At 43.0% G+C, this 24,553-nt stretch overlaps 2 protein-coding genes across 2 annotated transcripts in view; one reads left to right on the top strand and one right to left on the bottom strand.

The window, feature by feature from the left end:
- The window catches only part of si:dkey-82f1.1 (DENN domain-containing protein 2A), a 42,577-nt gene extending 28,364 nt beyond the window's left edge, over nucleotides 1-14,213 (bottom strand). Inside the window, exon 1 of the mRNA XM_037768023.1 lies at nucleotides 13,763-14,213. The gene's annotated coding sequence lies outside the window, so the exon portion shown is untranslated. The remainder of the gene's footprint in view (nucleotides 1-13,762) is intronic.
- A 4,884-nt stretch (nucleotides 14,214-19,097) lies between these two features.
- On the top strand, nucleotides 19,098-24,458 carry adck2 (aarF domain containing kinase 2). The gene is made up of 8 exons (XM_037766061.1): nucleotides 19,098-20,340; nucleotides 20,432-20,578; nucleotides 20,701-20,829; nucleotides 21,049-21,144; nucleotides 21,240-21,518; nucleotides 21,844-21,972; nucleotides 22,180-22,233; nucleotides 23,622-24,458. The coding sequence occupies exons 1-8, from the start codon at nucleotides 19,474-19,476 to the stop codon at nucleotides 23,760-23,762; spliced, it is 1,842 nt and encodes a 613-aa protein (XP_037621989.1). The 5' UTR covers nucleotides 19,098-19,473; the 3' UTR covers nucleotides 23,763-24,458.
- The last annotated feature ends 95 nt before the right edge of the window (nucleotides 24,459-24,553 follow it).

Genomic DNA, 24,553 nt, shown 5'->3' with positions numbered 1-24,553 from the left:
GAGTCAGCCGTATTGGTCTGTATCTTTGTCATTGAGCTCTTTGTGCTTGTTATCTTTAAGTGTTAACTCTTGGTGATAATCTGACAGTTTTGCTTCATCACACTGTATGCAGGTGGTGCTGTCAGTGTTTCGCAGCTAGCTTTATCAGGCCTCTGAGTTGTTGTCAGCGAGCTGTTGGCTGACTGCTGCTATAGTGCTCTGGAGGTCTGCCTGCCTGCCTCTCCCCAACAGCTGCTTCTCATAAAGATTTCATCCTCCCCTCTATCCCTCTGTCCCTCCATCCCTCTGTCCAGCCCTGCAGAAACAGCTAACGCCATGACATCATCATCCTTGCTTGTTCTTCCCCAAACTGCTCTCTTTTTCTCTCGGTCATTTCGAAATACCTAAAAAGGGCAAAGTCGCTCGCAGCCCACGCTGCATTTCACAGTTATCAGGACATGGAGTCACACAAAATACAGAAAGCAACCAAAGAGAGGCAGCCCCTAAACCACCTCTCATCTTATGAGTGAGGTTTTAAGTGAAACTGGGACAAGGAGAGAACACGATAGCTCAAAATGGGAATTATATACTGCGAAGAAAAAAAAGATTATTTATTTTCTTCTTTTTCTTTCTGCACCCACACGGAGTCGAGGACCCTATCCCCTACGAGATGTGGCTCACTATAGCATGTGTCTGCAATCAATTTAACGCACCACTGCACATTTAGCTTGCTCTTTCTGGAAAGGCAAACTTGGCTGCTTTTTTCCTCCCCGTCCTTCAGTCTTTTTATTTCTCCCTTTCATTCCCACTCTTGGAGTTGCAGGGACAAAAGTATGATGGAGGAGGGAGTGAAGGATATAGGAGGGAAGGATAGAGGGGGATTGGTTTATAATGTATAGCCTCCCGTTCTTTTTCATACTGAAATGTACCACGTCCTACCTTCTGCAGATCTGGAGCAGCATGTACGGCCAATTTGTTTTGTGCGCTGCCGGGTTGCCAGATCTGACATGAAGTGTTTGGTTTGAGCGATATGGGGATTTCACAGTGACTGACATGCTGCCTTGACCTGGTAGGCTTTGACTGGGTTTTGCCTGGTTCCTGAAGAAGTAGAAAAGGAAGGGTTGATGGTAAAGGAAGGGATGTATGGAGAGGAGGAGGGAAGGAGAGGGTCGGGCAAATAAACAATGGAATTTTATCTGCGCTCTGCAGTCTCCCTCTCTCTTTTTTCCCCTCTCTGTTTCTGTCTCTGTGTCCTGTTCAGGGGCCCCTGCTGCTTTCCCAAGCTGATTTCATAGCAAGGCCTTGGACATGAGCCAAGCAGACCAATTCTATGACTATGCGTGTCTGTATCTGCGTGAGTATCTGCCCATGCATGCGATTGACAGCCAGAAAGCGTGTTACAAGCCTGGAAGCTGCACAGTCATTTAATTTTCCCTGCATGCTATGTTAACCGCCCTCTCATCTTCTTCTTTTTATCTCTCTGTTTTCATACACATTACTTTTCCATCCTTATCTTTCCGTTCTACACCCAACCACAGGGATCTGCGCTGTATGATGTACAGTGGTAAAGATGCCTATCAGCTGGCCTTTAGGGGCAAAAGATAAGCACACACACATACAGTGCATGCACAAGCATCCTGCTGCCCAGCGTCCTTCTGCCCTGCTGTGCTGTGTCCTCTTGCCCCTCTACTTCTCCCCCTGCTCCCTCTATTGTTAGGAGAGGATGGACGTGAGACAGCATTGAAACTGGGTTAGCCACAGAACCAGACAGGAACAGACGGGGGATACCACAAACAATTAATTTCTCCCTGCATGTATTCTTGCTTATCAATCCACCCTAAATATAACACAACAGTGTCCATTGTTGTATTTCCAACGCCACACATATAGCATTTCTTGTTATTGTGGTTGGCGTTTATTACGGAGACTCTGAAGGCCTGGGTGTCTACAGTCTATCCCGCTGGGAGCTGAAAGAATGGGCCAAAATATTACCTCAGAAAATGTATAAACAAACCTTAATTATAAATGGGGCCACAGAGGAAGCCACTATGGATGTAATTATGGCGCACAGGCGCAACCAAGACACAGAATGCTACACCATTTAGGAGGCTTGTGCATGAAATGAACAGTTATTTTCTTGTTTGTGTTTGTGCACACAAACTGACAGGAAGTGTGAAGTAATTTGAAGGAAGTGGGAGCAAGATGGACCTCCTGTGTTTCCTGAAATGAAGTCATCAAGGTTTTGCAGTTTTGCAGTTTTTTTTTTGTTTAAGAATTCCCCCCGTACAGTAAGAACTTGAGTTCACTGTTGATAAATGGGACAGCTCTGACTACCACAAGGTCAAAATGGCAGCAAACGGAAGGAAAACTCCAGACAAACTCAGCAGAATCCTTCTAAAAGTCCTTCTCACTCGCTCCACCTGTCAGAGTTTACAAATGACCATCCCGTAACAGTTTAACCACAGGCTTTTAATGGGGAAGGTCTCCCTTTCCCTTTGGACTTTGTGGCTTCCATTCCACATTCCACTGACTGCAAATGGTGCGGCGTGCAGGCTAATGATGCACTAAAGTCTTCAAGGTGATAAGCCCTTCCAGAAATACAAGTTTGGTGGGGGAGTCTTTGACACTGTTGGCCTGATAAAAGAGAGAAAATGAAGTGGATAATTGAAAAAGATCGGTGAAAGCTTTTCAGCACAGAAGATTTTTAAACCTGGACTGATCTGGTAGAAAATTCGATTATAAACAAATTCTTCCACCTCAACAGTGACTTTAACCTATCGCCAACAAATACAAAGAGGCCTTAAAGCCCCTCCTCCAGTGAGTTTAACTTCCTGTTTTTTGGTCAATGTTCTTTCTCAAACAGAGAACGGCAGTGTGGTTTATAGTCAACGCACGCCAGCCACAGCGCACCGGAGGACGGATGGACATGTTGCCAAGGTCCGCCGTTTTGAAGGTGCACCGTCCACCAGCACCGGCTCATCTCACCTCAGCTCCAGCACCGACACCGTACCGGGATGCACTGTGATTTGTTTATATCTCTAACAGGACTTTTTCTCTTGTTTGCTTTTCGGCTGAAAGTTGTGCACTCCACGTTGTTCGGACCTCTTAGAGGCTCGCAAACCTCCGGTATCGGCTGCTTTCCGTTAATTTATCTCCAGCAGGAGGAGACGGTAAAGAAGCGAGCAACTGAGAGAGGCAGTCAGTGTGTTGTGTTATTTCTGCCAGTGGGATTTTGTGTAATGCGATGATTGCACTCGCCATGATGAAAATAAACACACTAAACTAAGGTGGAGGAAACTAAAAATAAAATGAAAACCCTCTGTTAGCTGATGCAACGAGTTGGGCTAGTTAACTACATCTAACTAGAAAGACAAACTGACAGACAGATAAACAGATTTATCGGTTTGCCGCTGCTCGGACTCAAACGAGCATGACGTATGACCTGCAGTTTCTACTATAGTCATACTTAGTCTAGAAATTACTCAAAGAAATATCATAGAAAAGCCAAAATACACTGGAGGGGGGCTTTAACTAGCTCAATGGAGAAAAAAGAAGTCTCTCTACCAGAGAAAAAGACAAGATCATCACAATGAGAAGAGAATAAGAAGAGGAGGAGGAGGATGAATCTGTCTTGGAGGCAGAGCAAACAAATCTCTCTCTATCCCCCCCATCTGGGAGAGGGTGTCATGTTACGTCTCTTTGCAGAGTCGGAGCATCTGTCCTTCGACTCCCTCCCACAGACATTGTCAGCCCCTCCTCCCCACAGACAGAAAGCTCCCATCGGCAGAGCTCTTGACTCATCCCTAGTCTGCTCCCAATTACCCCGCTGGCTCCACAGACCGGTGCCCATGCCAACACATCCCGGGGCCTGCTTTTAGACAGCTCTCGCTTTGGCCTACATAACCCCGGCCAACACTGCCTCCGTCAAATCCCAAAATTTGCAGCTGAACTACTGCTCTAGTGTCAGCCAACATCCAAAGATTTGGTGGTGCTAAAGGCCATATGCTTCAAACAAAAGTGCTTGTTGGATCGGCTCTCAGCATCTGAAACCACAACGGTGGAATCAGGGGGGGACAATTTTTTCCAAAACAGACAATCCAACAGTCAGGCCCACTTTTCGCAGTAACTGGCCAGGTGTGCGGTGGTGAGACTGACGTCTGACACCATATTCTACTGTTTCTATCTATAATGTTTCTGATGGCAATGTCGGTCTGTCACTCAGTTGGTCGCTTGATATATCCGCCACTTTGGTCTCGACTGAAATATCTCGACAACTATTGGACGGATATGAAAACTTATACAGATATCCACCTGCTGACTTTTCCTCTAGCGCCACTAGTAGGTCAAACTTTTCACTTATTCAGTGAAATATCTCAACATCTACTTGATGGATTGCCACCAAATTTAGTTTTTTGCATTTATAGTTCCCAGATGATGTATTCTAATGATTTTGATGATCCCTGGCTTTTCCTGTTGCACCACCATGAAGTTTGTGGTTTTGAGTGAAATGTCTCGACAACTATTGGACGGATTGCTATATAATTAGGTTACAGACATTCTAACACTGAAGTGCTCATTATAAATTGTTAGCATGCTTACACTCTAAATTAAGATGGTGAACATATCTAGCCTACCTGTTAAACATGAGCGTTGGCATTGTTAGCATGTTAACTTGCTGACCTTCGCTTTCGGAATCTTCCATAAGCTACTAGCAATAGCCATGTTCATTGTTTAAGTTCATAATGATCATTTTGGGGGAGTGGATTTGGAGGGAGGCCTGAAGGGACAGACTGTCAGTGTTGCCGACTTGGTGACTTTCTTGTTAGATTTAGCGACTTTAGGAGCTAGTGCCGCTAGCTGCTTTCATTGGAAAAGAGTTGGCAACACTGGGCTGGGTTTCTTGGTTGGATAATTCTTTTAAATGTAGTGTACTATCGTTAGTTTCTTTAGATTACCAACCAGCTTTAAAGCAGTCAAAGATATATTTCCATCTATTCGTGTTGGACAATGAAGCTATTCTGAATCTGAAAAGTCTGCTATCCCTTTAAATTTTTCTGTATACAGCTCCCTTCCTGCCAAAGACAAATTAGTGCACACCATGGGCTCATCTGGCAGTGAGAAACAAGACCTTGGTGTAGATGCACCTGCGGTTGGAGCACTGTGGTTGCAGCAAGCATAAATCCTCACTGACAAAGTAAGTAAGGCCACTGACAGGAAAGCTGGCCAAACAAAAGAAGCCATAGAGCTCTTCCTGGCTATGAGCCCCGCTGTTTGGCAGGCAGTGATGAATTTCAATGCATGAGGTCATTTATAAACAGCCACAGGTAATACGCCAGGTGATGGACATGCAAACACCTCTTCTGTTGTCTGCAACTGAAGCTGTAGTGTGTTTCACCACCTTAAACACAGGAGACAGACATGGCATGTCTTACACCTCAGACAATACCTGTTTCTGCTGTTAACAACTCCTAAAGGGCCTGGATTTTACACGTGAGGAAGTGTCATTGAATACACCATTATTCACAGGAGAAAAAAAAGACTCCCAACAGTGTGCAGTATTTACAGCATCTGATATTACAATGTGCTGACACACAATGTGGGATTTCTGAGCCTAATGGTAAAACCTTTCCTCTTTAAAACAGGCTCAGCCGCAGTAAATGTGCAGCAGTGAGTGGACCTACAGATCCTTTCAACAATAATCTGGCTTCTTCAGCCCTCTAACATTATTCTCTGGGCCCCAGATCAGATTTCTCCTCCAAGCCGCAGTCTCTGAGCTGAGCTCCAAAGCCAAAATCCTCTCCTCTCCTTCTCCTTCCTGTTTTTCCCCCCTTCACATTTTAAGGGTTCCGCTCGAGAATTCCCACCAGAGCGCCCCCGTCCCATCCCTGCTCCCCTGCTCCCCTGCTCCCCTGCATGCCTGCACAGAAACAGATTTTTATAATTCGCCCGCCGATCCCCGGGGGAGCCGAGCGAGGCGAGAGCTTGGGAAAGTGCTCTTCCGGAGTGTAAACTCCAGAGTCGGAGTCAGAGCCGACGTTTCTGACCTCCACACACCCCGTGACCGACAACTGTGAGCCTGAGCCAAGACCGCCAGTGGACAAAAAACTGAGTGAAATGGAGAAGGGTGTTTAGCATCGCTGGAGCAAGCCAAACTAAACTGATCCAAAGGTGCGCGTTTCCATCGTAATCTCCTCAGGACAAATTGTACTTTGTAATTTGAATGTTAGGCGGTTATTGTACTTTTAATGAAATCAAATTAAAAACTTGTACTAAGTTACTAGAGCAAAATTATTAACTGCGTCTGATCAGTCAAGTATTTATATCATAATGATATGAAGCAAAAGAAAGTCACCCTAACACTTCTAAAACTGCAAAGAGCAAACTAATTGATTAATCATTTCAGAATTGTATCAGAAATAGAGTGCAACAGTCCTAAAACCCGGAAATGAATTAGCATTTTAGCACTTCCGGTTCCCTCGTCTGGAAGTCAATGAGTTTTTTTTATAGGTTTTTAGTTAGATGCCTGAAATAAGGTCTGTGGTTAACACACGCCTAAGAGATTTTAACATTTTGTTCTACAACATAAAATGCATCAGTAAATATCCCACTCGTTAATTTTGAAGTCTGTATGTGTCTTAAAAAAGGCGGTTGCTAACAAGCGGCTAAATGAGACTTCTAAACGCCGACTCGTCTGCCTTTACAGACTCGTTGTGTATACTTGCTTACTTGACCGAGGTGTAGTTTGTTTACAGCCTAACGTTAGCTTTTAAGTTCTTGCAATTGCATACAATAATGCAATAATCAATAATAATATAACAAGGAGAAAGAATTATTTATGCAAAAATGTATAGTTTCTGTAAAGTAACTGAGCCTATCCCTATCCCAACTTGACATCCATACACGACTAAACAGGTCTGACATAGAAAGACATCAGGCTCAGCCAATACAACTTGACACTATATACAGTAGCAGTATAAGAAGGATGAGATTATTGTAACCATCATTACACTGGAGACAGACAAAGAGAAAACTACTACTTTCCCATCTCTAGAGCTTAACAAGACAGTGTTTAGATATGATTTGGTATGATCAAAGCTCCTCAGTGTCTGCAGCGTGTCTGGAGTACATGTATCTACTCATTAAGTTGTTACACTTGGATGAACCTCCAGACATTGTTTTAATTCTCATTATAGAGTGGATCCCTAAATTGACAGGTAAACAAAATTCTTCTCATTCTCAGTCATGGTTGCAAGAGAAAGAAAAAGAAGAAGAGAAGAAAAGAGCAGAGAAGAGAAGTAGACGATTGATGATTGATGAAGGTCATTGCTCTTACAGTTTTTCCATCCCAAATATTACACACACACGCTGCACATAACCAAACTAACAAAGCATGCGGTAACCTTTTCCCATTTTGCTTGGAATGCTCATTATAACATGGCAACCGGAGCCTAAATCAACGAGCTGTACAGCCACATTAGAGTTACTCTTTGAACCCAGATGGACGTCGCATTCCTTTCCAGACGGCAGCCTTCCCCACATACAAGTTCTTTTTCCGAGCTGGGGATGTCAAACAAATGGTAGATGCGTGTTCACGTGCAAGTACAGTATGTCAGTGGATGTTCAAGTGTGTGTTTGAGTCTGTCTGTGCCTGATTTCCTGCATGTGTTTGTGTGTGTGTGTGTGTTGGGGTTTATGCCACCGCCACACGCTGCCAGTGCCAGTGGGCACGAGCTGCAAAGCCAAACCGAGCTTGAAAGACTAGGTTTTTGGATGGTCTTCATCAGCATCGGTTTGCTGTGATGATTCCCTCAGCCCACATCTAACACCCTGCCATCAAACTGTAGCTGCCTCTGCCTTTGCCTCTCTCGCTCTTCAGACTGCTAGAGATCCACACTGTGAATCGGTACTGTAGTCAGTGTAAACAACGCAGCAGGGAACGGGGATTCAGCCTGCCATGTCCTGTTAAATGTCCCAATTAGAGTCGCAGCAACCATTTTCTCTCAAGCCATGGTCCAATTTCTTTTTAATACAACTCAGACACTTAGCAGAGTGAAACTGCCAGACGGAGCAACAGCTTGCAAGCGACAGGCTGTGAGAGAAAGAGTGTGTGTGTGTCAGGGTTAAGGGTGCATCTAATGAAACAACATGGCCAGCTGCCAACTGGATAGAAGCCTCCAGTATCCAGTGTGATGGTATGCATTACCCATGCATGCTTGTATGTATTTATGTGTGTTGGTTTGACTATTATAAGGACAGGGTTACTAAGATGGTATGCATTAGCCATGCATCTGTGAGGAGGGGGTGTTTTTGATCATGACTAAACCCATGGCCATCTACCAACATCTCAGACAATGCTTCCCCCACCGTATCTTTGAGGAATTCTTTCACAATCACCACAGGACACATTCTTCCTGGCCGCGTCACCGTGGTGACAACAGCAGCTCGGAGATGGCAGGAGATCGGCCCGGTGGGGTCTTTAAAAGTTGCAGGCCGCCCCCGCAGAGTGCCTGTCAAAAGCCAGTTCCTGTAAGAGGAGGGGTATACAGGCTGTAACCTCCTAAAGGCCTGCTGTCACGTTTCTGAGCAGAGAAGAATAGGGAAGACAGATGTCACTGGCTGCATCCGCTAACACACACCGTGCAACCCAGGAGGAAAATGTCCTCAATCAACCAACCCAGTATCACACCAAAGTGTGTAATAGACACATCTGTCCATCTGTCCAGGCGTGAATGGTGCAGTACCAGCAGGGGGCAACAAAACCACTCACTAAGTTTAGGCCACAAAACCACTTAGTTAGGTTTAGGACAAATGTCATGGTAAGGCTTAGAATAAGTATGTAAACTAAGCTCAATACGTATGGAAACAACATAACATAAGGACGGAAAACACGCCACAAACGTCACTAACGTCACTAACGTCACTAACGTAACTTACAAAACAAAACACCAGTCTCGAACACCGATCTCCTAGTTGGAAGTACTGTGTTTGTTGAACTCACCCATCCACCATAAACAGTCTTTCTCCCTTTTTATTCTACGTCACTAGCTCTGAGCGTAGCATATTTACGCGGGTGCATTTACATTGCAGTCAGTACAGACTACATGGCGTACAAATGACACGCCAAAAGCAAGAACGGCGTTCTTATTGCACGCTTTTGCCTTGCACATTATCCTATCATTCATATGCCTTTTCATGCGACCGGGCTGAATCAACTAAAGTTAAACCGTGAAAAAATCCAAGGTTATCATGTTTTCACATGACCAACAGTATGCAGACTTATAATACATATACACACTTATAAATGTGCCCATAAACACACATACACACTATTGTACATGTTTGTAAAATGTGAATGTAGATTGTGTCTGCGTGTAAAACAGGCATCTAATAGTGAACTCTTGTAAATTGAGGCCACAGCGTCAACGTGAAGCTAAACACTGTTTTCCTGGATGAATCTGCACTTTAGTGACTCATACCAATCATTAAGGCCGATTTCTCCACTTCAGCGTGCTTTCCGAGAGAAATAACAAGCTGATTCAGTTGAGAGAGATGACAGACTTAGTCACAGTGCTAAACATCTGGTGTTTGAGCTTTCAGCAGTTGTCTTTTTTTCCCCCGTTACAAAGCATGCATACTAATAAAATAAATCTGTTAACCTCTACTTAGTAGATCTGAAGACCTCGTGTTGCATGTGTTAATATGTCAGGGTGTGTTTATGCTAGGAATCATGAGTCACAGAGAGGGAAAACATAGATGCGCATTGGGTGAGAATGCCATGAATATGAGTGTGTCAATATTTTGGTGTGAAAGACGGAAAAGAGGGAAAGAAACAGAGGGAAATATGCAATTAGAAAAAATGCCCTGAGAACGAATGAGTGTGTGTCTGAGAGTGAGATGAATCAGTCAGAGAGGAAGACACCACAGTGCACATTGTCTTGCACAGCAGTCATGCAGACAGTTAGCCTCTGCCCCTGACTTAGAATGTAAACAACTGACCCAATCTGACAGACCGCTGTGTGTGTGTGATAGTAACACTGGTTGGCTCCACACTAGAGCCCCTTTACAAGATTGCAGCCCACTTAATACCTTTCTGACTAGCAGACAGACAGTCCCTCTGTCTTTATCTCCAACTCTATAAACCTTCTCCTCACAGCGCCGGAGAGTCAGCCAGTCTCAATTCAATAAACTCTCAACTTTACCCACTTAAAGTAAGTACAACGCCAGGACAGACAGAAACAGGAGAGCAGAGGAATGTTGATTTGTGGTCCGTAAAACTGCTATTGACCTGCTGAAGCTGTTCATTTACGCCAACATGAAAACAACACTGAATCTAAGAGGCAGTGCAGAAAGTTGTCCCAAATCAAAGAGCACTTCAGCTGCTATTACAATCAAGCATATTAAATCAAATGTTCCAGTGTTGCAGGTTCCATGGATCTTGTTCTTGGGTTTAATGATTGCCCAGTAGGCTGAACTAAAAGGCCAGAGGAAGCCGCTGAGATGGATTATGTTGGTTGATAACCATCTCTTAAGGGTCATTGCTTATAGGACACAGCAGACATTCCTGTTGCACTGTGCTATGACATGCAACAGAGCATCCATTATCTCACATTGAGCGATATGGCTGAGTCACAACACAGATACACAGATGTGCATCAAATTTAAAAGTGCCCGGTGGACTTTTTTTTGGACACTATCAAGCGATATTTTGATGAAAATGTCCCTATATTGTTTGTATCACAAGTTCCACCAGCACGTCCAGAAAGGACATATTGGATATGCATGCCACAAGCAAAGGCGTGACATATTACATGTTTCTTCTGGTTGCAGAACGCAGTAATGAGGTGGACATTCCCACCTCAGCTGGAACACATCTCATTAGTTGCTCATCAGGCCTGTACATTAACCTGCTAAATGTATTGGTAAATAAAACTGATGTTTACCTCAAAAGACAGCCTGGTCTGTTAAAGGAAAGGGTCAAGAAAAGTACTGTAAGGTCACTTTCACACTTTTTAGTCTGTTTTAATCGAACTCTGGTGCGGTTTGTTTGTTTGGGCAGTTGTGAACACAGTAATCATACTCTTGTGCGGACCAAAACAACCGGTCCGAGACCGCTTGCGAGAAGTGGTCTCGGACCGTTTCCAAACTAACCAAAATACAGGCTGTCTGCGCGGGGACTTTTTCAGATAGACACAGGTAACACGAGTAGGAGAGGACTGACCTGCAGGAGTCCGATGTTTGCTCGACATCTGGACCAAAGAGAACATATAGAATATCATAAAGTCCACAAAAATAGTGACGTTTATGAAGTCATTCGAGATAAACTAGAGGAGAAGGGATTCGTGCCCACAGTAGATCAGTGCCGAGTCAAATTGAAACATTTTTTACAGCAATATTTCAAAGTCCGTAATTCCCTGCATAGAAGTGGCAGCTCTCGAAATGAAAAAAATGTATTCGCTGATTCGTACACCCCCCTCAGTTCATATTTTTATTTTTAATTTGTTCCACTTTAATTTGTGCACTGTGAAACCGAACCAGACTAAATAGAAAACGAAAGCAGTATCAATGTCACTCTGATTCGGACTAGCCAAACGGACTATGGCTTGTGAAAGCGCCCTAAAATGTATCCCTGTTTCCTCCAATTCCACAGATTGTCGATTGAGGGCAGTAAGGTAACAATACAGCAAATTAAGAGAAGAAGTTCTTGCAAGTTTCACAATATTTCCAAACACTGATTAAAAACTTTGCAGATGTTTTATGAGGTAGGAAATGCGTTCAAGATGTTTGGTAGGCCTTAAGGGTGCATTCTGCTGAGACAAATAAACAAAATCATGTTTGTTTACGATGAAAACTCCTCACGGTACATTTACTAGTTTTGTCAGTAAAGGATATGAATCATTACCCTTTTTACTAACATATCAACTTCTTACAAGTTACATTTAGACAGTTATTCGCCAGATTCCCCTTTTTATAATTCAATGGTGTCTTTGTTAAGTAGTCATTGCTGTTGTGCTTTCTTACAGCTGTTTCCTCTGATCACTTGGTAATCAAACAGTGGGGCCAATATTGTGATGTATTTTTCATTCATTCATCTGTTGAAAAGACTGCTTTTGCAGCTAGTGTTGTTTTCTGTGTCTGTTTAGCTACTGTGGCTGACACTGCTCGTGCTAATTGTCCAGCTCGACTGCTTCAGGAATGAGTCCTAAAACCCTGAAAATGAGTTAGCATTTCAGCACTTCTGTTTTTTTTTAATGTTTTTTTAGTTAGATGCCTGAACGTTTTGTTCTACGATATAAAATACATCAGTAAATATCCCACTCGTGACTTTTGAAGCCTGTATGTGTCTTAAAGAAAGGAGGTTGCTCAGAAGTGGCTAAATAAGACTACTAAACGTCATCACGCCGACTCGTCCTCCTTTACAGCCTCGTTGTGTATACTCACGCTCATGCGACCGTGGTGTAGTTTGTTTACAGCCTAACATTAGCTTTTTACTTCTGCCGATTGCATTCACACTTCAAAAATCATAAAAGCAGTGTACATTTGTGAAGATTATCTTGCTGAAAAAAACGTTGAAGTATCATAAACGTTATAATTCAAAACCCAATATAAAAATCCCATTGACTTTTTGTGGCGAGAACCAGGGCGATGCTAACTTACAGGTTGTCCTACAACAATACGTCATCCCTGGAGCACTCTATATATTCCGAACAAACTGCTGTTGCTGCTGCTGGAAATTCAAAATGCATATGAATAATGAGTATTTTCATGGCCACACTGCAGAAGGTGGTAAAATGAGAAAATGTTAAAACTGTCATTAACTGACCATAAGTTGAAACACTATCTTAGACAATCATTAAACTACTAAGATGAATCCTCTAAATGTTCACTGCCATCCTATTTGTCAGTAAAACTTTCAAACCCAACTGCACAGTTTCAATCATGCCTAAATCTGCAAACAACTTGTTATCCCTAATCCTTGAAAAGCTGACTTTTTGGAGCCACCTGAACTCCTCTGTCCTCCCTGGGGAGGTTTCCACCCCTGTCTGCCTCCTCACAACAATACTAGTGCTGGGACCGTGCATGAAGAGGTGCCTTTGTTCACAGTGAAGAATGCTCATCTCACTTATCCTCTCCTCTTTACTCTCTCTCCCTCTCAACAAGCCGGTTTGGAATGTGTTGGTTTTAGTGTGCTCTGTGACTGTTGGTCACCAAACCATCTTTCTACGTTTTGTTTTCATTTAATAAGCAGATGAGAACTGACAGCCATTGAGTGTATATATGTGTGTGCTCATGTGTGCTAAGATACTTCAGTGAGGTAGAGATGAGTCTCTTGTGGGCAGCAGTAATGGACTTGGTGCAGACAGTTTGAGACTGGCTACTTGAGCAACACTTTAGGCATACTTTAACCGGAGCCAAAGCAGTCCAGAATGAAATACGGCTCAAATAAACAGACTAAACCACATCCTAACATTTACCATCCAATAACAAGCATAGAAGTACATTCTGTACATGGACACACACATGCATGCTGACACATTCAAGGTCACATGCAGAAGCATGTACATTTAGACTGCAGAGAATGTGTGAGAAGGCTGAGTTGATGCTCATCCATGAAGATGGATCATCAAGCAATATAAAAGATTTTCAGACTAAGCACATCACTTTGGGTCATAGAAAGTATATCAACTCAATCACTATGTGTTCAATATGCTGTGTAGAAAGAAACACACATTATCACTCACACACATTATCACAAACACACACAATCTTTAACTCTTCACATTACCTTTCTGAGCTGGGTGAGCCCTGATGAAGTGCTCTTGGAGTAGTTTCTCATTTTGCGTAACCTGACCCAGCAGAAGACAGCATCCACTTGCATGGTTCCTTTCCTTCCGAGTAGTTTGCCTCCCCCCCCCCCCCCTCTCTCTCTTCCACAGTTTGTACACCCCTACCCCTGCCACCGACTTCTCTCACTTTGCATAGCCCCTGCCTGTACCTCCCGCATATACACACACAGAGAAAGACACAGCTCCAGGGACACAAAAAGTTTGAAAAAGGCACAAAGTCAGAGAAATCCCTCCTCCCGTCCAGCCTCCAGGCTGAGATGTTTACAGCTCTTTCTCCACTCTCAGCTCACACTCACTCATTGGGACTCCTATCTCTGAATGAGGCTGGCTCCTTCTCTTTCTCCCTCTCTCTCTCCCCTTCTCAAACTTTTCCCACCCCCCTCCCTTCCTCCCTCCTTCTCTCTCTCTCTGTCTCTCCTCCCTCTCCATTTTCCATCATCACCCCTCTCCACATCCCCTCCCACCCACCTAAACCCCCCACCGCTGAACTAATCTGCAGCTGGCCGGCCGATTGGAGCCCTAGTTGCCGAGGAAACCGAGTGTCCTGCTTAAAAAAAAGAAAAAGAAAAAGAAAACGAGGAATGGAGCAGGAAGGGGCAAAGCTGAACACAAAGTGAATACATAAATAACAGCCTCCTCTGGGAGCCAATTAAAGAAGCCCAAGGGCCGCTTTTCCTCTCTCAATGAGGGGACAACATGTTCATCTAGTTTATCTCTGCAAGATTTTGTTTACTGGTTCACATGTGCCAGTCACCAGCAACAACAACAACAACCATAAGTAGTGTGGTGTGTGCTGAATGCTGTGTGTGGTGAGAGACTGAGTGTTCTCACACAGAAAGTGGTTTGGCAGTGTTTGGGTTGATTACCGCCGACCTCTGCTCAGTGACAGACTTCAAACTGGGGAGTCCAGCTCGCCGTCAGGCCCAGCAGGGCTGCACAGTAACTCAATGCTCCTGTGGAAAGAGAGGAGGAAAAAAAAAGTGAGCGAGGGAGCAGGAAACAAGGCTGGGCATGCATACTGATGACCAGCGTGATTAATAATTAACTTGTTCAACCCCACAGGCCCTCTTTGACAAGTCCATTATTATAAATGTATGTTTTACAGACAGTTTCAAAGCCTACAATCTTTATACTGAATATGTGTTATACTCATTTATAGAGATATGTAATGATTTGATGTAAGGTTGCAGCCATTAAAGTGACATATTAGATTGTAGTAGCTTCAGTGAAGTTGGGGCAAAGAGATATGGAGATTAGAGATAGATGTCCATTAAAGTGGTCGATCAACAGAAAATGAATCAGCTATTTTAATAATTGTTTAATCTTAGAGGCTAAAATACCAAATATCCCCTAGTTCCAGTTCGTCACATAAGATAATTTTTGCTTCTTTTCTTTGTATTTTGTGATTGTAAACTGGATATCCCTGGATTTATGACTGTTGGTCATACAAAGCATTTTTAATGTTGTAGTGTAGCTTTTGTGTTGTTATAACTGCTTTTAGGGTTGCAACTAATGATTATTTTCTCGATTAATCGATTAGTTCTTTGGTCTATAAATGTCAGAAAATGGTGAAAAATGTCAATCAGTGTTTCCCAAAGCCCAAGATGACGTCCTCAAATATCTTGTTTTGTCCACAACTCAAACATATTCAGTTTACTGTCATAGAGGAGTGAAGAAACCAGAAAATATTCACATTTAAGAAGCTGGAATCAGAGAATTTGTATTTATTTTTCTTCAAAAAATACAGATTAATTGATTATCACATTAGTTGGAGATTAATTCAATAGTTGAAAACTAATCGATTAATCAATCAATTGTTGCAGCTCTATTATACACTGTTTGGTAGTTTAATCTGTAACAATGCATCATATACTTATAAAATGATCGTATGTTTTGGGCAAAGTAACTAGTAACTACAGCTGTCAAATAAATGTAGTGGAACAAGAAGAAAAAAAAATCCCCCTGAACATTTAGCATCAAATAGAAATACTCAATAAAGTACCACAAAATTGTAAGTACATTACTTGTGTGAACGTGTAAATGTACTATACTTAGTTACTTCCCACCACTAAAGGACAGAACTGCACACACAAGCAAAAGAACAAAGATAAACATGCATGAAAACTGTACAAGCACACAAGATTGGGTATCAGGGTTTCATTTTACTCTCCAGATATATAATACAGCTACGTATCTCTATACAAATGCATTTATAGGGGCCTCAGCTGCATTCCTACAGTCATCACTGAGCAGCCTTCATAAAGTGTCTAACAGCATCACCTCTGCAGAGCAACTATCCTGCTGACCTCTGAGCCCAAACCCTGACCTCGCCTTTGAAATGCAAGCAAGATCTAAAAAAAGAGCCTGGCTTGTCCATCAATAGCTGTGAGGGGAACAGGGTGGGAGGTGGGGGCTGGTAACATCTGTTTGGCGTTTATCCCGCCTTATTGTGTTGCACAGTCCTCTATCAGGCCTACAGATGGGATCCTGGGAGCGCACCGAGCCCACTGTCCAGGGGACTCACACCGTGACTGGGAACATGGCTGGGACAAGTTCTCAGTCCTTGATGGTGCGTAGTGGGCTGATTGCAAGACCTCAGAGGAAATGACAATGAAATCAAACCCAGGGTGTGTTTCGTACCCTGCCTCCTCCTTTCCTTTATGACCCAGAGACTAATTTGCCAGCCATACTAATGCAGCAGAAAAATAATAAAGCCATCCTTTAGGAACTTTGTTCAGGAAAAGACAGCATATCCTACCAGGAAATACTTTTTATACTGTAACTCTGCTCTGCCCAATGACGTTCCTATCAACAACTGATCAACAGCCAGCAAGGAAATGTTGTTGTTGTTGCATTAATCTCTTCCAATTTAAAAAAAGTCCTGCAATTTTAAAACCTACATAATGCTAATAGTAGGCCTACCTAGAGTTTTTGCTTTGTTATTGCTCCTCAACTTCCCAAATACATCTCACAGAAGCCAATTCAGAGCACATATTTAAAAAGCATCTTAAAACACACTTGTTTATAACTTTATAAAGCTGGTTACCTCCTTCTCTTTCATTCTCCGTTAAAGCACTTAAAGCAGCAGTGGGTAGAAATAGAGCAAGTATGATTAAAAAAAGTTATCTTTATATAACGGTCACTATATCCTGACAGTAGTGCATGAGACAAGTAATCTGGAAAACAAAACATGTGCCTCTTTCACAGACTGGGGGAAAACAACCAATCATCTGCCTTGCCGTCTCTGAGCCGTTGTCAATCACTCGCGATATCCGATCAAACAGTCAAACTAGGCAGCGCTGATCAATTATGAATCAATATTGAATGAACTCTCTGAAATGACCTGTGATTGGTCAAAGTCTCCCGCCACGGGCTAGATTTTCTAAGCCTGAAAACAGAGCCATGAGGAGGTGCAGAAGTCTAGTTATCTCTCAGAACACTTCAATTACAATACACTGAAAGGTTATTATTTTGCCCAATGATGCCAAAAAAATTCTGCCTACTGCAGGTTTAACATCTGTTTTGAGAAGTGCTTTAAAAATTTGCTTGCTTTTTTAGTTGCCAAGGGGTCTGCTCTTCCAAACTGAGATACAATAAGAAACTTATATCTTTTCACAGCAGACAGTCAAACATGTCAAAGCAGGAAAAGTTTAATAACATTAAAGGTCCCATAATGTAAAAAGTGAGATTGTCAGATCTTTTACATTATAAAGCAGGTTCAAGTGCTTTATAAATACTGTTAAACTATCAAAACGCTCAATAGATACGGAGAAATACACACAGCCCGTATTCAGCCCACTTGTGATGTCACAAATATAAAATATTTAGACCATTACACGGTTTTAAACATAAACATTCTAAATGTGTCCCAGTTTATTTCCTGTTGCAGTGTATGTAAATAACATCAGCTGACAGGAAGTAAACATGGACCCAAACTGTTGCCTAGCAACGCAATTCCATTGCAATTCCGTTGAAATGCACTAGAACGGAGCGTTTCAGACAGAGGGTGAGTACAGGTATATTCAGGCAGACAGTATGAGGAAAATAAAGGGTTTTTTTAACATTAAAGCATTTAAACATGTTCTATTTGAAACACAAAATACAAATGTGAACCTGAAATTGAGCTGATATGGGACCTTTAATGGAGGCTATTTGAGCCATTGGTCCAGGGTCTTGGTGTTTTAGTCTTATTGGCCCACTGGACAGGCTTCCTGAGACAATTTAATGCCATTGTTAATGTTATTTGTTCCACCTGTGCGTTTCCTGTGAAGTCAAAAGGTCTGGTTGTAAGCCAACAAATGTCTTAATTAGTAGGCTAATTGTTGCATTCTTATTTTTACTCCTTCATGTATTCTTCTTGGGAAGGAGGAAGGAAGGAGACAAACGGAGTGGACACCCATAATATCGTGTGATATGTCTCCATCTGTTGGACAGTTGAAGTCTGCACTTATTTGAATCAGATATACAGTAGTTTAGTGTCAGTAGGATGTAACGGTCCAGTAACGTTAGCTAGTTAACGTTTAACATACCGTCAATCCACGAGATTCGTCAGTTGGTCTCCCCGTCCGGTTAACTTGAAAAAAACGGTTTTCATTTTAATTTTTTTGTTTTTATACAACAACGCCGAAACAAGACTGACTAAAACGAACATTTATCAGCTTAATAAAGAGCACATAAGAACACAAAACGTCTTTTCTCACCGGTAATTAACAACCAGCCGTTAAACGGTTGTTTTCTTCTTCTGTGGTGTTTATTGGCGGTTGGTGCAGTAGATTGGCAGGAAAAAAATAATTAAATAAATAAATAATTTTAAAAAAAAAATTACATTTTTTTTTTTTTTTTAAATAATTATTAATAATAATAACAATAACAATAGTATTTAGTATTTGTATGTCAATTAAGTGTCGTTTTAATGATTGTTTGGCCAATATATCTGCATTCTCATTTCCTTCCACCCCTATGTGTGCTCGTGATGTGTCAGTCACGAACGAGTCGGTTCAAAGAGCCGGCTCTTTTAAGTGAACGATAAGAGCCGGCTCCCGTCCGAGAGCCGTTTTTATGTTTTATTTTTTTTATTAATTCAAGGTAGAATGATAGGACGATCTTATCCGCGCCACGGGCACTCCATGCACTGACTGTGACTGAATGTTGTGTTAATGACGTCCGTGCGACCAAGAGCCAGCTCTTTTTGGTGAGCTGAGCCAAATGATCTCGCTCACTAAAAAGAGCCGAAATTCCCATCACTAAGAGGAAGCCGCGTCATCTCGTCGGTTCTACGTCACACCCGGAAGAGAAGCGGCTGATGTTATGATGTTGTGTTCAGTGGAGCTCATGGAGGAGATGGGGGAGATGGGGGATATGGGGGATATGTTGGTTGTTACAGTAACTCCAGCTGAACTATGACATGTCTCACTCGTCGAGAAGCAACCCAGTTTCCTCCTGTTCACCTGGAAAACAATAACTTCTGTAAGTTAAATGAATTTGTAGTAAAATAGCTAGATATTTTTGTAGCTAACTTAATGTAGCATTCATCCAGGTCACCTTCAGTCAGTGTTTACTAATGATTATGCAAAAGGGTATTTCGTCCTAGAAGACATGCACATGTGGACAAAGTCCCCTCCTTGACCTGGACTGAGCTAACAGACATTTGATGATGAAGATGATGGCCACCTTTGCAGCCAGAGCAGCCCTCCTCAACCTGAGGAACTCTTTGCAGAAAGCAGGCTCCTTCACCAGAAGCAGACTCATCCAGACCTCCAGGACCTGTTTGGTTAAAAGAGGGCACCTTTTAACCCAGATCCCCAAGGTGACGTTGCTGTGTTGGGGTGCAGTCAATGCATCATCCTGTGCAGCCAGATGCCAGGAGGCAATTCTTCCACGCCAAGCTGACAAAAAGTCTCTAGTCAAAGTCCAAGTTCACAAAGTTGTGTTTTTCCTGCGCCTCAGCCTTCGTGCATTGGTGCTGCTCCTCAAATTTGGCCCCCTGCTCCTCCTGTGCCCCTTGGCTCTGATGTCCACTCGCCTGGTGTCTTACTGGCTGGACGCCCTGCTGTGGGTGACTGAAACATCTGGTCCCACTTTCATCAAGCTGGGTCAGTGGGCCAGCACCAGGCGGGACATCTTCCCTCAGGAGTTCTGCGAGCGTTTCTCCAGGCTTCACGTGAAGGTGCGTCCTCACTCCTGGACCTACACCAAGCAGTGTCTCCGCAGGGCTTTCGGGGAAGGCTGGAGGAAGGTTTTAATGTTTGAGAGCAAAGAGCCGGTGGGTTCGGGATGTGTGGCGCAGGTGTACAGAGGTTGGGCGAAGGCGGACCAGGTGGAAGACCCGGCCTTCCAGTCGGTGGTGGAGGAGATGGAGAAAGAAGACATGTTGGAAGCCTGGGAGATCCCTGGTCTGGGAGGAGTGGCCAGGTCCCTGTGGCAGCTCTGGAGGGGGAGTAAGGAGGAGGAGAGCTATGAGGAGAGAAGTCTCTTCAGCGGAGCAGAGAAGGAGCATCTGATACCTGTGGCTATCAAGGTGAGTGTGAAAATCACAAAATAACCCTCACTAGAGTATAGTATGTTCATGTTGCAGCAGATGTTTGTAAAGTGTTTCTGGTGTGTTACAGGTGGTCCATCCAGGCGTCAGGAGGCAGGTGGAAATTGACCTCATGCTGATGAAAACGGGCAGTTGGCTCGTGCAGTGCCTGCCCGGACTCAAGTGGCTCAGTCTGTGGGAGATAGTAGACGAGTTTGAGAAGCTCATGACCAAACAGGTAGAAATATTCAGACCCCCCCACATTTGAAATAACACAGAGTTTTCAGCATTTGCAGCATGAAAGAAAAGAAGCTGGAAGAGTCGGATTATTTGAGCGATCCAACTGAACTTTTCTTTCAGATTGATCTCCGTTTTGAGGCCAAGAACATCGAGCGTTTCCAGGAAAATTTCCGCAATGTGGATTATGTCAAGTTCCCAACTCCGTTACGCCCATTCGTCACTAGGAGCATCTTAGTGGAAACTTTTGAAGTGAGTACGGAAGGTTTTAAAATCTATGGAAAATACTTGACTGAATGAAATGTACAGTAAAAACAAGTCAAACATATCAAATGCACACTTCCATAACTTTTTTTAGCAAATTCAATCTATGTGTCTGTGATTTCTAGGCAATATAGATTTATTGTGATTGAATGAATATCTATGAATGAGGCCAACATTGTTCAGTTTATATTCAACCTTTTTGTTCAGGAGAGTGAGCCCGTATCTAACTACCTGAGCCCCGAGATCCCTCAGGAGGTGAAGAACAGAATAGCCAGGATGGGAATAGAGACCATGCTGAAGATGGTGAGACATGTCACCTGCTGGATATCAGCTGCATCGGATTATTCGTAATCTATGTTCTCTTACATTGTCTCCATCTATATATGTCTGTATTCTAGGTTTTTGTGGACAACTTTGTCCACGGGGATCTCCATCCCGGGAACATCCTGGTCCACCGTGGGGGGCCTCTTCCTGGTTCCACTGACGGTGCCGGTACATCAGGGGAGGCCCACGGTAAGACCACCCTCACCGACTTGTGGGACACGGTGGTGGTCAGCGTCAGGCCGGACCCGTGTCCTCTCCAGTTGGTGCTGCTGGACGCCGGCATGGTAGCCCAGCTCAGCGACTACGATCTTGCTAACCTCAGGGCTGTCTTCACAGCTGTGGTGCTGCATCAGGTGAGTGTTACCTGGACATTTACTTTCTTAAACATAATGAAACCTTTTTATACATGTTTTCCAGATCAGGAATTTCAGGAATGAATCTGTGTTGAAATATCATGGACACGTAGACATTTATCACTTTACAGGAATGTAGCAGAACATATTTTAAAACTTGTTTTACACATTACTAAATTTTAAATAGCAAATCCAGTCAGCCTTTAACTACTTTAAAAAGGCTTCCTAGACATTAAAAAAAAACATAGGAATGTGATCTGAAGGTGAAAGAAAACCTCCAGCTTGGACTAACTTGTCTCTGTGGTTTTGTTTTTACTTTCTTTAGGGTGAGCGAGTGGCAGAGTTGATCCTGAATCACGCTCGGGCCAATGAGTGCCAGGATGTGCCGCGGTTTAAGAAGGAGATGGCCCAGCTGGTGGACAAGGCCCTCAGCAACACGCTCTCTCTGGGAAAGGTACTAACCTCGATTTGTGCTCTCTGATGTGATGAATTAAACACATGTGCCTCTGTGTAATACTCAATTCTCTTAGCGGTTAATACTGCTTTGCAAAGGCTCATAGTTTACAGGTATCGGTCCAGGCGGTCAGCAACTTCAGGAAATAACAGTCATACTGATTACTATTGATGTGCTCTGTTGACTGTGTTTTTGTTGTGTTTGTAGTTCCAAGTGGGTGAATTGCTCTCCAGAGTCTTTGGTCTACTCATCGAACACAAGGTAAAATATCAGGAGGCTACATTCATTAACAAACACTCATCTGGTTCAGAACACAAAATCTCTTTTAAGTGACATTACGACCGGTAACAACCTCGAGTTGCTGCTGTTGCCATGGTCCTAATAATACGTTTTTTTTAATAAGGAGGTTGTTTTTTTGCAGTTAACTTTTCAGTTTTGCTTGCAGCACGTTTTGAGATTTAGCTTGAAGAAATGTAAGATAGAATAGCTGTGCTCTTCATGTTGCTGTTAGGGAGGTCTAGCTTACTTTGTGGAGGCCACATGTTAATGGAGTGGCCTCAGGTGAACCACAAGAAAACGTTATTTATGGAAGTATTTAAAGGAACAGGGTGTAACTATTAGTGGGATCTACTAGGAGAAATGGAATATAATATTAATAACTATGTTTTATTTAGTGTGTAATCACATGAAAATAAGAATCGTGTTTTCGTTACCTTAGAATGAGCCATTTATATCTACATAGGGAGCGATCCCCTCTCCACGGAGTCTGCCATGTTGCACCACCATGTTTCTACAGTAGCCCAGAACGAATAGAGCGGAGAGAGGACCTCAACTCAACAACCCTGCCTCATGACAAGTAACCGCAGCAGTGCTACTGCAGGGCTGAGTTTTCTCTTCCATTCTCCTGGAAACTTGCGGTGGCGGCAGCGGCGACGTGCTTTGAGTTCAGGCTGGTGCACGCCAAGGGTAGAGTATACGAGCAGGGAGGCAGGGAGGCATCTGATTGGTTCTTTCAAAGCGGACTGCGAGGCAGTGATCGGTAGACGTTTTTACAGGATTACAGCAGCTACAGATGACGGCTCTTCTCCGGTCCTTTTTCAGAGCTCATCAGTAATGGATCGCTGTCGGGGTGTAAAGACCATTTCAACCAATATAACAAATAGTGTAGACTGGAGAACATCGTCAACCCTGCCTTTAACTTTTCCTGCTTTGGCCACTCACGTCCCACGTACACACACACGCTAAGCACTCTGCTCGTGTCAGAGCCATTCGCGTCAGCCACCGTAACAATCCTACACGCTTGGCACACGGGAGAAGTTGTAATCTGCAACCTCACTGTTAGGTACCGCAGATCCTATACACCGTTCCTTTAAAAAGCTATATTTAAAGGTCTTTGAATCTGTTACATATATAGGAAACAGTGTCATTACAGGTGTTTAATACATGTACTGTACGATCGACTTTTAAACTCTGAATCTGCAGGCTGAACTGAACAATCATTGTCACGGAGAGAGTGTGTTTTTTTGCTTTGGAGTTCCTGTCTCATTGATGAAGAGAGCACTTTTGATTATCAAAAGGATAAAAGCTTATTAAAAGATCATGACATAATAACTGTTCTGTTAACCTTGATCGTTGGTTGTTTTTTCTAGGTGAAGCTGGAGAGTAATTTTGCCTCTGTTGTGTTTGCCATCATGGTACTGGAGGGTCTCGGCAGGACACTCGATCCCAACTTGGACATCCTGGATTTGATCAAACCTGTGCTGCTGAAGAAGTGTGCCTCAGTGCTCTGACACACACACATACACATATATACACACAGACAGAGCTCAAGCACAGTGGACCACACACACACACCAGACACCTGGAAGTACACACAGGTACTAAGCTATATCTACTGTATACATATAGTGCATCCATAGATAAGGTACATACTGCATCTTCCTAATGCTGTGATGATAGTTTGTCTTCAAGTTTACAAAGATTCCTCTGTGGATCACCGTGTCATCACTACATTTTAGCAGTGCCCTAAATACCATCCACTGTCTGGTTGAAGTCCGAACATTTCCCCCACAGGAGAATCATCTTCCAGGCACCTCTAACTGAGCCGAATGAACGAGGGTGTGTGCGCTTTACCACTTGTTTATTGAGTGCTAATGGACTCAGACACATTAGCAGACACACAGATGGCATCAGAGGACCATTTGTAGTGATTTAAAATATACTTGCAAAAATCCCTAGTTAACACTTCAAAGCACATGTTTTACTTTTTAATGACTAATATTGATCTTTTATCACTCAATCTTTTATTGTGTTTTAGATGATGTTGTCTAATGGGCCATATTTGCTTTAGTGTGAATCTGAATGTACTGAAACATCGACAACATGCGAAGCTAATTGTACTCACAACTCTCATGTCTTTTAACTTTCCATTAAAATAGTGGCATCATTTGTATGAATTATGCATATCAATAAAAAGGGAATGCTAATTGATTATTTCTTTCCTTTGTTGCTTGTAGTTGTACGTTTTCTCACCCTTGTTAGTGAGGTCGACTGATGCAGCGTTAAAACAGAAAATTCACTA

This window comes from Sebastes umbrosus, chromosome 4 (assembly GCF_015220745.1).
Source record: "Sebastes umbrosus isolate fSebUmb1 chromosome 4, fSebUmb1.pri, whole genome shotgun sequence".
Taxonomy (NCBI): domain Eukaryota; kingdom Metazoa; phylum Chordata; class Actinopteri; order Perciformes; family Sebastidae; genus Sebastes; species Sebastes umbrosus.
Note: the sequence above shows the minus strand (reverse complement) of the source record. Positions and strands in the feature narration are given on the sequence as shown.